The sequence below is a fragment of the Schistocerca serialis genome, chromosome 6 (assembly GCF_023864345.2).
Source record: "Schistocerca serialis cubense isolate TAMUIC-IGC-003099 chromosome 6, iqSchSeri2.2, whole genome shotgun sequence".
NCBI classification, from domain to species: domain Eukaryota; kingdom Metazoa; phylum Arthropoda; class Insecta; order Orthoptera; family Acrididae; genus Schistocerca; species Schistocerca serialis.
This window is the reverse complement of record NC_064643.1, coordinates 228,423,062-228,438,268: the sequence shown is the minus strand read 5'-3', so window position 1 is coordinate 228,438,268 and position 15,207 is coordinate 228,423,062. Positions and strand designations below refer to the sequence as shown.

Sequence of the window (15,207 nt, the reverse complement as noted above, 5' to 3'; positions counted from 1 at the left end):
CAGGATAGTGTATGCACTTTTGTGTGTGTCTGTTGATAGTACTAAAATTTTGCATCCGGGAGTAAGTATCGACTGAAAATTCTCTCTCATAATTTTTTAGGTTTGAATCCTCATCAAAGAGGAGATAAATATATGAAACAGGAGAAAGAATCTATGAAATGTACTGACACCAAAAATGGAAAAGTCATTGGAAGTCCTAGGGCAGGACAATTTCATGTTAGGAACAACACTCTGAAACTGTTTTATGCAATATGTTGCTTTCCTAATCCACTGTTCGGGACAACTTTATAATCTCTTCCATATCTATATCTCTTGCAATTCCTTTTTTTTACCTATTTTCTAGATTTATAGCCTTTTGAGAAAAGCAGTTTTTTAAACTGTGAAAAGTACAATGTCAATCAAAGTTTAAAGCAATATGTTTGTTACCCCCTTTACTTGTTCTACCTATAGTAAATGATGAGCAAAAGCTTATCTTCTGTTGCAGATGATGCTAATACTCCTCTTTTACACATGTTTCTATAAATATATTTATTTAGTTTTTAACTTTTCATTCACAGTCAAAGTCAGTCCCATACTCAGGAAATGAGTTTTGGGAGCAGATGCAGGAACAAGGAATCCCCAGGGAGGGTCCTAGTGGAGATAATTTTCTGTTGTTTTCCTCCAGCTGGTATAGTGTAGCAGTGTTGTATTGTTATGATGAGAGGGGGACCACAGAGCCTGTTCGTGGCACACTTCCCTCACAAAGCCCCTAGAGGATTTCTGAGCTTAACATCCACATCTGACAAGTGGCCACCAACAGTGTCACATGCCCTAACTCCATGTGGAGAGATTTGAAATTTATCTCAGGATATTTGCACAAAGTCTGGTTAGCAGTAAGTGTATGCCACTCATCTAGTCCTTGACAACTAAATACTGTCAATGAAATTTTCATTGTTGATCAAGATTCAAACCTGGTAAATTCAAGTTGAGTGCTACTATGCAGGCATGTATTATCAGTCTTTCTTGCAGTGGTGGTCTCTTCCTTATACAAATAAAATTTGATCAAACATTGTAAACTCTAGGTAGGAATATCAACAATATAGGAAAAGGCAGAGTGCTACTTACCGTAAGGAAGACACGTCAAGTTGCAGACAGGCACAATTAAAAGATGCTTATGTAAAGCTTTCGGCCACAGCCTTCATTAGTAAAAGAGAGACACACATCATTCACACACATAAGCAAGCACACCTCACGCACATGCGATTGCTGGAGTTAGTGCTCATGTGCTGTTGTGTGTGCGTGAGGTGCCTACTTGTTTGTGAAAACGGTGTATGTCTCTCTTTTACTGATGGAAGCTGTGGCCAAAAGCTTTATGTAAGTGCCTTTTAATTGTGTCTGTCTGCAACTTGAGATGTCTTCTTTACAGTAAGTAGCACTCTATCTTTTCCTACAGTGTAACAACAAAATTTAACTATTTCATATGTACACAGCTATCAATATAGTGTATTAAGAGCCTAAGTCTGATTTTTATTCTGGTTCATCCCTGAAATGCTGTCTGTTTTTGAGATGAGAAGCAGACTTTAGGAAACATAACATTAGTTAATAAAATATTCAAACATTTTACTGAGCCATGTTATATAACTTTGATGGCACTCAACTGACATTGGAGAAGTGAGGTTCAGGCTCCCTTCTGGCCACCCTGAATTGGTTTCCTGTGCTTTATTCAAGCTGATTAAAGTGGATGACCAAATGCTTCCCTTGAAGAAAACTTTTTTTTTCCTTATCCATGTGCTATCCATTATTGTGCTCTGTATCTGATAACTGCATCATCAATGGGAGTTCATTCTTTTTTATATGCTTTACAAGATAAACAAGCCTGAGCTGATACATTTAAATAGGGCATTTGAAGAAAAATATGTTCATCAATATCACAAACCAAGTCTTAATTGTGTTTACAATGCAACTAGATTTTTTGAAATGTGTAACTCTTTAAGTACTTGAGAGGGAAAGGGTCTTGATACAATACATCACTAAATATGTGCATGGATCCCAAAAGTGTTTAAAGGTTACTCTGCAGTGTAAGTGGTCAGAATATATTTTATATTTGTCCTGCTCCTGAATTACTTTTACAAATACATTTTCATAACAGAATTTGGAAATACTGTTGACAGGACACAAATGTTAAAGTACCCTTCAGATATCACAAGAAATGTCACAGACTACACCAAGGTTTAGGGCTGAAATGAAATGAAGTGGGAGAAGATTATTAGTTCTGAAGTAATTTTCTCATCTAAATTAGTAACATTCCTTTGATAGGCACTGATAATAGGGATAGACTATACACAAATTTGAGTGTAACTGTTGTAAATCATTACCTACATTGATGTGCTTTTGCTAACAGTTTATACAAGTCCATGTGTTACTTTTCTGCAACCAGATCACAAAAATAATTGGTAGAACATACTCTCATTCACAAACAATTTTGTCAAATCTACTCTTTATGTGCAGATATGGTATCGCTGAATATGTTTTTTTCTTGTTATTGACAACTGTTATCCTTAATTTTCTCTGTACTACCTCGTTACCTGACTATGAGACATTTAGACCATTTATTGCTTCCACACACTTCTTTCCTCCTATTTTGTAAGATATTTATAATCATATTTTGTAATGACTACCTAATCTGCAAATGTCAGTAACAATGTGTTCAAATGTTCGTAACTCCTACTTCATCTAAGCCTTTCTCATTTTCCACATTTCACTCCTCCTCAGTACCCTGGTCGAAACATATAACTTCAGAAACAACTTCCATAATCCAGTGGCATTATTGAAAATGGAATTTTCTTTTGACTGAAGAAAGCACTTTTCAGTTGTACAGCCAGTTCTTATCCACTAATCTGGTATTCTGCCATCCACCCAAGCTACAAAATATCATAATTCATCCTTATGCCACACCTTCTACCAGCACATTGCCATGTGGGTCATATCCAGGTGACACATGCTTGTTCAAGAACTGTCCCACACACCCACAAAGTACATCCTTTTATAGTTCTTCCATGGGTACACCGTAGTCTATCAACTGTGAGAGCAGCAACTCCATTGCAACTCCTGCAGAATGGCCACCATCAAAGTGTAATGAAGAGCAAGTTTGCCACCCAGTGGCAGAGTTTTCTGAACTGAGAGCTTTGTCACAAATGGAATCATTTGGAATCCAAAATTTTCATCAAGATTGTTTCACTACAAATGTCAAGCACTTTTGGCTAAAAAATGTCCATTCACAGATGATAATCTGTCTGAGAAAACATGCAGTCTTTGTAAAGTAAAAAGGGTTGAATCCCTCCACACAGTCAGAGGAAGTTGAGTAGATACAAGAAGCATTTCAAGGAAGTGAACAAAAATTGATCACACAATAAAATGAACAACAGTCTGGCGAGTCTATAAAAATTTGTCTATATACTGTTGTAAGAGTCCAAATATTCTGATACTCATATCCTAACAAACTTGTTCATGAACTAAGCACTCTCTGAATGCTACTTTAGTTGAAAACTACTTTCGTACACCCACTACCTATAACAATTTCACAAGTAAGGTAGAAAATAAAGATGCTTCTGTAAGTATCAACACTGAAATGGTGGATAATATGTAAGGGGAGAGGGGGGGGGGGAGGGATTATTCCTTAAATGCTCACAAAGTTACTAAAGGGGCATATAATGAACTTTATATTCTTATGTATGTAAACTATATGAGTTGAAGTATATAGCAAAAGTAAAACTGGAGGCAAGTACATAGTATTATAAACAGCAATTTCTCAGAGACTTCATTATCATTCTGAAAAACACTGTAAACAGACTGCTGGAAGAAAAGTAGTACACTCTTTTAGAGGTTTCCAATTCACTCAAGATTTAGTATTGCTATAGTGCATATGGAATACATGAAATTATTACATTTGCAGACCAACAGCACAAGCAGTTCTGAGATACCAGGAATCAACTCATGCTGTAATACCCATACCAGTACGTGGTGTAGTCTCCACAGGTGTCAATGCAAGCACTGACTCTGGCATCAAGTCGATCATACAGATGGTGGATACTGTCCTGGGAAACATTATGCCAAGCCTGATCGACCTGCTCATGTAGTTCTGTAAGAGTTGTTGGTCGATGAGTCACACAAGTCACTTCTCACCCCAACTTATACTACACATGCTCAATTGGAGACAAGTCAGGAGATTGTGCTGACCAGAAAAGTTGCTGCATGTCTTGCAGAGCATGTTGAGTTTCCCAGGCAATGTGTGGGTGAGCATTATCCTGTTGGAACCTTCCCATAGCAAGAATGGCAAAAGAATGGATCTAACAACATTTTGCACATACCAAGCACTGGTTAGCTTCCCCTCCAGAAACATCAAAGTTATATGAGATTTGTAGCTTATCATTGCATGCCATTCCATCTTCCAAGTGATCCTCTAATGGCATCAAACAAGCTGTACATGTCAATGCTGTGGCACGAGTGGTAGATGGGCTGTAGTGTGCATGCCTACAGTTCCACTACTAATAACCAGTTTGCAACTGTTCATATCGACATATCTTGGCTCACAAGCCCTCTTATCTGTGCTGTGGCAGCTGTATGATCTGACACTGTTACCCTTAAAATATGATGATCCTGGCAGACATCTCTACAGCACAGACATCCAGACTCTTGTCTATGAGTGTGAGAATGTTCATGTGGTCACTGATACCAGTATAATTGCACAACTGATGCAGCACATCCAACTTGTCTTGCAGTTCTTCCAAAGGACTTCAATTTGACCCCTTTCAAACTCACTCAGTTGGCTGTAGGAAGCATGAGTTCATCTCCATCACATGGTTGCCAGCCTGCTACACCTGTTTGCACCACATTGAGCCTTCTGGCTGTGAGCATTCTCTATTAAAGGGTAGACACAGTTGGCACTCTGGTGGCTGCACCACAATGTTATCTGTTGGTGGACAACGTTGAAACCATTATCAGAAAATTTACTATCCCCCAGGTGGCATATGCCAACATCAGATCAAAATTGACATTGTCTTTTGAGGCGTACTATTTTTTTTACTGGCGGTGGAGACATAAAACTGAAATCTACTTTCTCGTTTGGTTTGTAAATTTTACAATTAAATTATGATGGCCTAACAATGAATGGTAAATCTATTTTGAATAGAACATGGTAGTGGGCAGCAGGCCATGCTTCTGTATTAATACCTTAGATCCTCCAGATTAGTGTGCTTTGAGTGACCTAGTCTGGCCGAGGAGCTTCCACTTGTGGCAAAGGTATTTAGTCCTATTTGGTGCCTTGGAAAATAATTTGGTGGCAGAATGTATGGATAACACCAATAAAATCTGAGTTGCATTAGTTGTAGCTTCACAGTAATTGCAAGGCTTCAGTCAAATACGAACCTCTGGGTTTATTCTCCTTCATGGACCTTGGCCAACCCCACTCAGAACTTCGTATGCAACAAGTAACTTCAGTTTTCACCACCTTGTATCCATGTGAAACACAAATCTACATCTTGATCTACATGCTCAAACCAGTGAAAAGTGTGTGGCAGAGGGTACTTCCCATGAGTATGGGAAGAATTACTGATTAAATACCTCCGTACATGCCATAATTAGTCAGCTCTTGTCTATGCAGATCCTACAATACCCATATGTAGGGGGTTGTAGTATATTCCTAGATTCCTCACTTAATATTGTTGCTTGAAATTGAGTAAGAAGGCTTTTGCAATACAGTTGGTGTCTCTTCAAGTATCTGCCGATTCACATTTCCCAGCATCTCGGTGACACTTTCCTGTGAGTCAAGTAAGCCTGTGACCATTTGTGATGCTATTCTTATTGTGAGTCTTACATATATGAGGAATATTCTAAGATGTGTCATGCATTTTTTTTAAAGCAGTCTGCTCTGTAGGCTGATTTCATTTCCACAATCAACCCAAGTCCACAACCTGCTTTACCTATGGTTGAGCTTATTTGATCATTCAATTCTATATCCCAGAAATTGTACACTTACTGATATTATAGTCACAGGGCACTGAAGTAATCATGGCAAACAAAGGTTTACAAGAATAAAATGACCTATATAAGAAATAGTAATTTCAGTAGACAGAGATGAAGAGCACATGTGGCACAGATAAAATTGTCTACATGCAGCAGTAAAAAATAGTGAGTACAGGTCCTAGCTCTTATTCACACTTTAGTTGCAAGGCAGTGACATTATCATAAACTGTTAAACTTTGGACTAGTAAACTAGAAGAGGAAAAATTTGATACTGATTTTGCACTTAATTGTTGAATAATTAGATTGGAATAAAGAAGTAAAATAAAGTAACTTTAATTTTTCTGAGTACACAGATAATACAGCTCCAGTTACATGATAGTAAGTGATTACTAATGTCACCTTGATATCTGTCTTATTACAAGATTGGCTGGGATTCTGATCGTGATAACCCGAAATTAGATACTTACTTATGTGTGCTACTGTCTTGAGAAATTAGTTCACACTTGTAACAAGTACTGTCTTATTTACATACCTGTTATAATTTTTAATAACTTTATAATAAAATAAACTTTGATTTTTACAGGATAATGGCTTACAGTTCTTGTGGGAAGATAACAGAAGAATACAAGTAGCAATGCAGAGAATATTAGAAAGGCCGAGAAAGATATTTCAGGAAGTTGAGCTACCATATGGCTATAAGGCACAAGTTATGCTAATTCTTCCTCCTGAGCTCAATTACAACAAAAATGTGAAATATCCACTACTGGTTCACGTGTATGTATCAAAGCATATTGATTGTTTCCTACGTTGTTGCAGTTGATTAAATAGGCATGAACTGTTACTGTTACATTATTATTTTGCTTACAAATGCTTTTTAAAAAGAAGTTACATCTATGCTATGTTAAATAGAATAAATTTCATGCTACAGTACTCATGGATTGATTGTTGACTTAGAAACTCATATTTGTTAGATCCAGTCTTTTGAAAGAAAAGGACAGACTCTCCATGTAAGAAGTACATTGTGGGAATTTATTTAATAATACAGAGGTGTTCCAGATTAAGCAACACATTCAGGATCTTACAATATGAAGATTATACAGACAGACACAAAACAGGGCAACTGTTTAACAAAGCTGCTTATGCAAATAGTAAAATATATTGGAGGTATGAAAAAACAGAGGAAAGAAAAATATCAAATGGAACAAAGCAGCTTTAAAAGAAGGTGAAAGTGTGAAACAAACAATAATAATGAACTTGTTAGAATGTGCTGAATTAAACCAAACTATACCTATGTGTCTTCGAGAAGATGTGAAAAAATATAATGAAAATTTGCTAAGAGTCACAATTAAAAATAAAGTAAGAAGAAAAAAGAAGGACTTGAACTAGGTAGTTGAGATGGCAATGGCACAGTAACTACAATGTTCAAGAGATGAAAAAGAAATACATCAAGTCAATAGGTAAAATAATGACAACAACAATGAGAAAAGGACAGATTGCTACTTACCATAAAGAAGACATGTCAAATTGCAGACACTCACATATAGCTTTTAGCCACAGCCTTCATCAGTAAAAGAGACACACACATACACACCATTCATGCACCTACCTGTTTAAAATAATAATAACAATAATAGTAAGAAGAAGAAGAAGAAGAAGAAGAACAGCAACAACAACACCAGGAATTCTTATAAGACATTTAAAGAACATATTGCAGAATACCAGCCACCCAATCTTTGCTTCAAGAAACCATATGGTTCACTAGAAACTAACACGAAGAATAACTGCCAAATCCTCGCAGACTATTTCAAAAAACATCTCAACTGAAAAAGAACTACAGATGATATTCACTACCAGATATCTACACCAAATCCCGACGCTAAACCACCAACCATCAATGAAATAGTAGAAATTATCAAGACACTGAAAAACAATAGAGCCCCAGGAGAAGATGGAATTACTGCAGAACTATGGAAACTAAATGATGAAAGATTAACAGGAAAAATCCACAAAATCATATTAAACATTTGGGAAACAGAACAGATCCCTTCTGAATGGAAATGTGCACTCATACCTCCACTCCACAAAAAAGGGGACAAAACTGAACCAAATAATTACAGGGGTATCTCACTTGCGCCAGTCACATATAAAATCCTATCAAAAGTTCTCATGAATAGATTCAAAGAACAAACTGACCCACAAATAGGAGAATACCAGGCTGGTTTTCGCAAGGGATGATCATGTATAGAACAGATCTGGTATATGAAAATGATTCTCCAGATGAGAAACACCCGAAACACAGTGGTCACTTTTGTAGAATTTAAAAAGGCCTACGACTCAATAGACAGAGTAGCACTCTGCAACATGCTGGAAGAATTCAGCATTGACAGAAAGACAAGAGCAATCATTTGGCAAACATTAACTGACACAGTCCCTTAGGTTAAATTTATGGGGGCTATCTCTGAACCATTTGAAATCCAAACTGGAGTGCGACAGGGTGACCGACTTTCACCATTACTCTTTAATATCATTCTTGAAAAAATTATCAGGACATGGAAAAAAGCAGTCAAAGGAATCCAAATTGGCATTAGAAAAGATAATAGATTCAATGTGAAGTGTTTAGCTTTTGCAGATGACCTTGCAGTCTTCACAAATGATAGAAAAGAAGCCACTAGTGCCATAGAGAAGATACACAAAATTGCACAAAGAACTGGCCTGCAAATCTCGTATGAGAAAACCCAGTACATAGAAAGAGTGCCACAAGACAAATTGCCTATTGTGACAATCCATGGGAAAATCATACAAGTACCACACTTTAAGTACCTGGGAGAAATCATCCAGCCATCAGGGATCTACCTAAAGGCCAACGAGGAAAAAATAAAAAAAACTACAGAAATCATATAAACTCATTGAGGCACTACAACACTGTCGTACTTCCAGAGGCACTGTATGCATCTGAAACAACACAAAGAGGTGGGCAAACTAAAATCAAAGAAATAGAGAAACAAGAACGGAAAATTCTCAGGAAAATTTTTGGCCCAATACAAGAGCAAGGAATCTGGAAGAAGATACCAACATCAGAATTATATAAATACACAGATAAGATTACGGATACAATAAGGAAAAGAAGAATGCATTTCTACGGACATATCCACAGGATGAATGAAAACAGAATTTCAAAGCGAATTCCTAAAGTCATCAACTCAGACAGGTGAAAAACAAAATGGATAAAAGAAGTTGAAAAGGACCTCAGACAAGCACGCATAACAGTAAACAATTCAGAAAATAGAACTGAATTCAGTTTCCTGGATATTACGGTGTTTCATTAGAAAAGGTTGAGGTTGGAGAAACGTTATATGAAATGAGCCTCCTATAATTTTTAACAAAATATGTATGAAGAAAAGTAGTTCCCCAGTTCTTTTGCACAAGAAAGAAGACTGATAAGAGACAAAATACAGTAAAACCTCAATAATTCAGAATGATTGGGGAGAACAAATTATTGGAAGTCTCAATTATAGAAATGTTTTCTAAAATAAGTATCCAAAGCTACAATAAAGAATATAATAAACAGTGTATATAATTATGAAATAAAAAACTAGTTGAGCTGTCTTTTCTGCTGACCTGTGTATTGCCAGTGATGGACTTACAAAACAAAGCAGTTTCATCTGTGTTGCAGACCTATGCCAAAGACAAATTTCCCTCTTCTAAAACAGGCACTTGCAACATATGCACTTAATCTTTCCTAACACATTTTTTTCTGCCACAGATATTGTGCACATTACATGATCTGACCAACCATTCAGTGGCAGCCTTAAAACCTGTATGAACCATTTTATCTGCATGTCTTCCAAATGCAACCTGCAGCTCAGTTCATCTTACAGGAATAATGACAGAGAGGTTTTTGCTTGCTACTCACTTTATATTGGAGATACTGAGTCACAGATAGGCACAATAAAAAGACTGTCACAAAATGAGCTTTCAGCCAACAAGGCCTTTGTTGAAAAAAAGGCAACAGATGCGCGCGTGCGCGCACACACACACAGACACACACACACACACACACACACCTCCCACACACACACACACACACACACACATGACCACAGTCTCTAACAGGTCTGGCCTCTGCTGCCAGAGACTGTTGTCATATGGGTGTGGGCTGCATTTGCGTATATGTGTGTGTGTGTGTGTGTGTGTGTGGGGTGTGGGGGGGAGGGGGAGGGAGGGGGGGGGTTGATGGGGGGGGTGCGAGGGCTTCTTGGAAGCTCATTTTGTGATGGTCTTTTTGTTGTGCCTATCTGTGACTCAGCATCTCCACCATATGGTGAGTAGCAACTATCCTTTTCATAATATTGTTACATTCCATCCTGGATTTTCCATTGTTTGATTTTGTAGAACTGGGAAAGCATGAAATCTATCTGAGTTTGACCAAGAGCAGATTGTGATGGCCCAGAGGCTTGGCAGGAGTGTTTCAGAAATTGCACAAGTTGTCAGGTGTTCAAGGAGAGCTGTGGTGATTGTCTTCAACATGTGGTGAAACCATGTCCAGACATCGTGGGGTTGGGCAGCCACCCCTCATTAGAGATGTCAGACATCATACACTGGGCAGACTAGTAAAACAGGACAGAAGGTGAACTGTGGTGGAACTACTACCAGACTTTAATGCTTGGCAGAGTACAAGTGTGTCTGAAGACAAAGTGCACTGAAGCACTGGACACTTAACAATGGGCCTCCACAGATGATAACCCATGCATGTGCCAATGTTAACACCACAACATTGGCAACTATGACTGAAATGTGCACATGACCATCAGCACTGACCACTGGCACAGTGGCAGAGCATTTCGTGGTCCGATGAATTCCAATACCTTCTTCATCGTGCTGACAGTTGGGCACATATCCATCATCTTCCAGGGGAACAGCTCCTTGACACATGTACTGCAGGATGCAGACAAGCTGGCAGTGCTCCTTATGCTGTGGGGAACACTCACATGGGCATCCATGGGTCTAATAAAGCTCATGCAAGGCACCATGACAGCTAAGGAGTATTGCACACTGATTGGAGACCGCGTACACACCCTCATGACAATCATGTTTCCCAATGGCAGTGGCATTTATCAGTAAGATAAAGCACCATGTCACAAGGCCATAAGTGTGATGGAGTGGTTCAGGGAACACAGTGGTGAGTTACAATTGATGTGCTGGGCCCCCCAACTCACCAGATCTGAACCCAATCGAATATATCTGGGATGTGATTGAACATAGCATCAAAGCACACCACCCCCTCCCCAGAATTAATGGTAATTAGGTGGTGTGTGTGTGTGTGTGTGTGTGTGTGTGTGTGTGTGTGTGTGTGTGTGTGTGTGTGTGTGTGTGTGTGTGTGTACAGATACACCAAGGCCTCATTGCCACAAAGCACTGCCACAAAAGATGGACATACCAGCTATTAGATAGGTGGTCATAATGTTTTGGCTGATCAATGTGTGAGGGTGCCATACGGATGCCCATGGCTATGCCACAGATTTGTTTATATATTGGTAATTATGGGTAAAGATATGAGGAATGAAGTGATAGGTCTGGATACAGGTAGGCCTTGAGAAGGTAGTGTTTTACAGTACCAAGACCATAACCATGGGGGTGCTGTTGTATAGGAAGGCAGTGTCAACAGCTGTGAGCAGGGATTGCTACAGAGATGGGATGGGGATTGTTGAGATACAGTAAAGGAAGTGTTTCTGTCTTTGAAATATGAAGCAAGGCTGTAAGTGATAGTCTGAAACTGCTGGTAATAAAACCTAAGATACTATGTGTGGCTTAACCAGCTGCAATGGGACATTTAGTGTTGTTAAGTTTATAAATTTTGGAAATCATGTAGGAGTTGGGTTGTGTAGAGCAGGACTGAAATTTCTGTAAAATTAAGCTTTCTGGTGAGTAGGTTGGAAACAGTGTACTGGGTTGGTCTGAGTTCTGGGTTTTGTGGGATGTCAGGAGGGAGAGGGGAATGTGGCAATTTGTTGACCAGTGAATATGAATGTGAGTGAAATGAAAAGCTTGTAGTAACATACTGGTCTCTATTTATAATACTAGCAGGATTACACATATCCCAGAAGTGTGCCACATGGATAGAGAGACTAAACCATGCCTCACCCATCAACAGAAATCTGTTCCACTGCTCCTGGGCAACAGTGAGTAAGACATGTGGACACTAAGCACATGATTTCCTTGTAGGAAGAGAATGCACATGCTGAGTTGTCAAATGTATATAGCAACCTCTTAAATCTGATGATGCACAATTTAGTGGAAGATGTGTAACATGAAAACTTCCACAGGGTGTTTTGAAAGGACAGAAATCATGCTGCTTGGTCATGTTTGGGCACTTAAAACAAGAGAACAAATCCTGGTACTGGGTTGTAGATTGTAGTCACCTTTGTTAAGTATTGCTGTTGAATGTTTCGTCCCTTATGAAATTTTCTCCATAGCCAATATTTGATGCTACTGGCAACATTTGAGCTCTGCAGCACCTCAAAATTACTCATCATTGGAGACCAATGTTACAACAGATATATCTTGACACAATATTTTCTATTGCATGTGCATAACAAGTAAAATTTTATGATTTGCTATCCTCCTTGGTATTACAATTTTAAAGGCCAGCAGTGACTTATTTTTCTGGTCTGTCTTTGTTCACAGTTCAAGTCTCTTACTGTTGTCATCCTTGCATTCAAATGTTAGTAACTAAATTTTGTTTTAACTTTCAATTAGTCTTATGTACTTCACATTGTTCTTCCTGAACCTCCTTGTAATGTTCTCCCTATACTACTAACAAAATTTCCTGGAAATTTTTCCTCTGTTTTTTGGATTTGTTTATACTAGCTATAAGGTAATAAATCTTCTGAAAGTTTACCATTTATCAAGTTTCATGTGTCTATTGACTATCTCCATTATTTCTTCTTCTTTTTCTTCACTTATGTATTAGGCAAGTGCCTGTTTTGGTACTCCATCTTTTGTACTGTCTTCCTACATTTCTTCTTCCAGTGCATTTATAATTTCCTTCACCAGGAATCTTTCTCCACCTATATGGTCTGTTTTGTTCCTTCCAGTTTCTCACATTTCCCTTGAATTGTTTTTTCATTCAGATTATATATATAATCATTTAGATTATATATATGTTTCCTTATATCTTCTTCTCTTTTTTGATCTTCCCTTGTTCATCCTTCCACATTTCTTAGCAATCTCACTTCTTGAGCCTGTATTCTACTTTTTTGGCATCTTGTTGTTACCCATGCTTTGCTTCCATAAATAAGGGTTCGTACTGCTATTTTTTTTAAAATAAAACTTCAGCTGAGTTTCTCTCCTGGCTTTATTCTGCAATTTTTTATGATAGTACAACATATGGAAGTAAATTTATTTAATTTTTGGTCTTTTATGGTTATATTCATAACTGATGACACACTTTAGATATTTAAAATGTTTTACTCACTCCAAGATTTTATTATTCAAGACTATTTTAGAACTTACTGGTAGTCTGCCGTGAAATCCATCACTTTCATTTATCTACCAGCAATGTTAGGTTGTAATCTGAGGTTATCTACTGGAACTTATAGACTCTCATCTGAAGGTCATTTTCATTCTTCTGTAATCAGATTTAGGTCATCTGCATATAAAATTAAATTTAGTCTAGTGTCACAATCTAAAAAAACTCCATTTATGTTCAACATTTTTCATTTTCTGATAATATATATAAATGAAAAATGTTGAAAACATACACACACACACACGCACGCACACACACACACACACACACACACACACACACACAGGGTGTTCAAAAAATGTGTTGAATACTTTGAGAAGTGCTAGTACTCACTGAAATAAGAAAAATACGTTCAATAAAAATGGGTCTGAAAATGCACATTTCCCGAGATAAATACTTGTTTATAGGAAGGGCTGCACAATGCTTGGTTGGGGATATTAGCACAGTCATTGCATTGGTGCTCCATCAAATGTGTTGGCAGGGTATTATGATCTCTTGCTCACAATATTCTACCTACCATTAGGTGGTCTGCAACCAGCTGTGTGGTTTGAGTCATTTTGTAGGTTATTTTAATTTTTGTCATGTTTGTTGCCTTATTGTACAGTACTGTCAATGCCGGGTTTGTATCATGGTGTTTTACCTTCTTCCAGGCACAGATTCACCTATGTGTTTACTGTTATTGCACTGTTTGTACATAAAAATGGTGGAGTACATTTACATTTTCTCTCTTCCACCACTTGTCAGCAGGGGAAGCCTACTATTCAACAAGTGAAATGGCAGATATTATATTCTGTGGTTTAACAAATGGACATAGCCAGCAAGCCCATGCCCCCTACACTGAAAAATATCTAAAGCACAAAGTGCCCTCTGATAAGCTGTTTGGCAGACTTTACCAGTGTCTGAGGGACACAGGTACCCTTGCACCTGGGAAGACTGACAGTGGAAGACCCTGCACAGTCCACAGAACTGACATGGAGGAGCGTGTTCTGCATTCAGTGGAAGAAACCCCTGGCACCAGTGAGCAATGGCCAGCAGCAGCCGGAGACACATTTTACTCTCTTATCGGGGGGTGGGGGTACTTCATGAACAACTTGTGTACCAGTATTATCTACAGTGCGTTCAGGGCCTAAGGCCACAGGATCATCATGGAGACAGCAGTTCTGACAATGGTTGTTGCAGAAGTATGTCACAGATTCACTGTTCAAGTCCAAGATTTTATTTACTGATGAGGCAGGGTTCACAGGAGATGCTGTTGTGAATTTCCATTACCAGCACATATGGACAGATTTAAATCCCAAGCAATTCAGGAAAGAGGGCATCAGCACCAGTTCTTAATCAACATATGAGCAGGCACACTTGGCAATAGATTAATAGGGCCATACATGCTACCACAAAGGTTAACTGGCACACATTATCTCGACTTTCTCATTAATGTTTTGCCTACCTTGCTGGAAGCTATGCCATTTCAGCAACAAATACAAATGTGGTTCATGCAAGATGGTGCATCAGCAAATTTTTGTCACAATGTGCACTAACATCTGATGCAGACATTTCAGGACCACTGGACTGGTCAGGGAGGTTCCACACCTTGGCCTGATCATTCCCCAGACCTCAGTTCCCTAAACTTTTGGTTATTGGAACACTTCAAGGAATTGGTCTACACCATACCAATCCAGGAT

General features: G+C 38.3%; 1 protein-coding gene across 2 annotated transcripts in view; it reads left to right on the top strand.

Annotated features, from left to right (window-relative positions):
* Positions 1-15,207, top strand: part of LOC126483803 (venom dipeptidyl peptidase 4-like) — a 185,928-nt gene that overhangs the window by 143,954 nt on the left and 26,767 nt on the right. For both annotated transcript variants that reach the window (XM_050106984.1, XM_050106983.1), the window contains exon 13: positions 6,584-6,774. In XM_050106984.1, the coding sequence (XP_049962941.1) occupies positions 6,584-6,774 (191 nt within the window). The remainder of the gene's footprint in view (positions 1-6,583; positions 6,775-15,207) is intronic.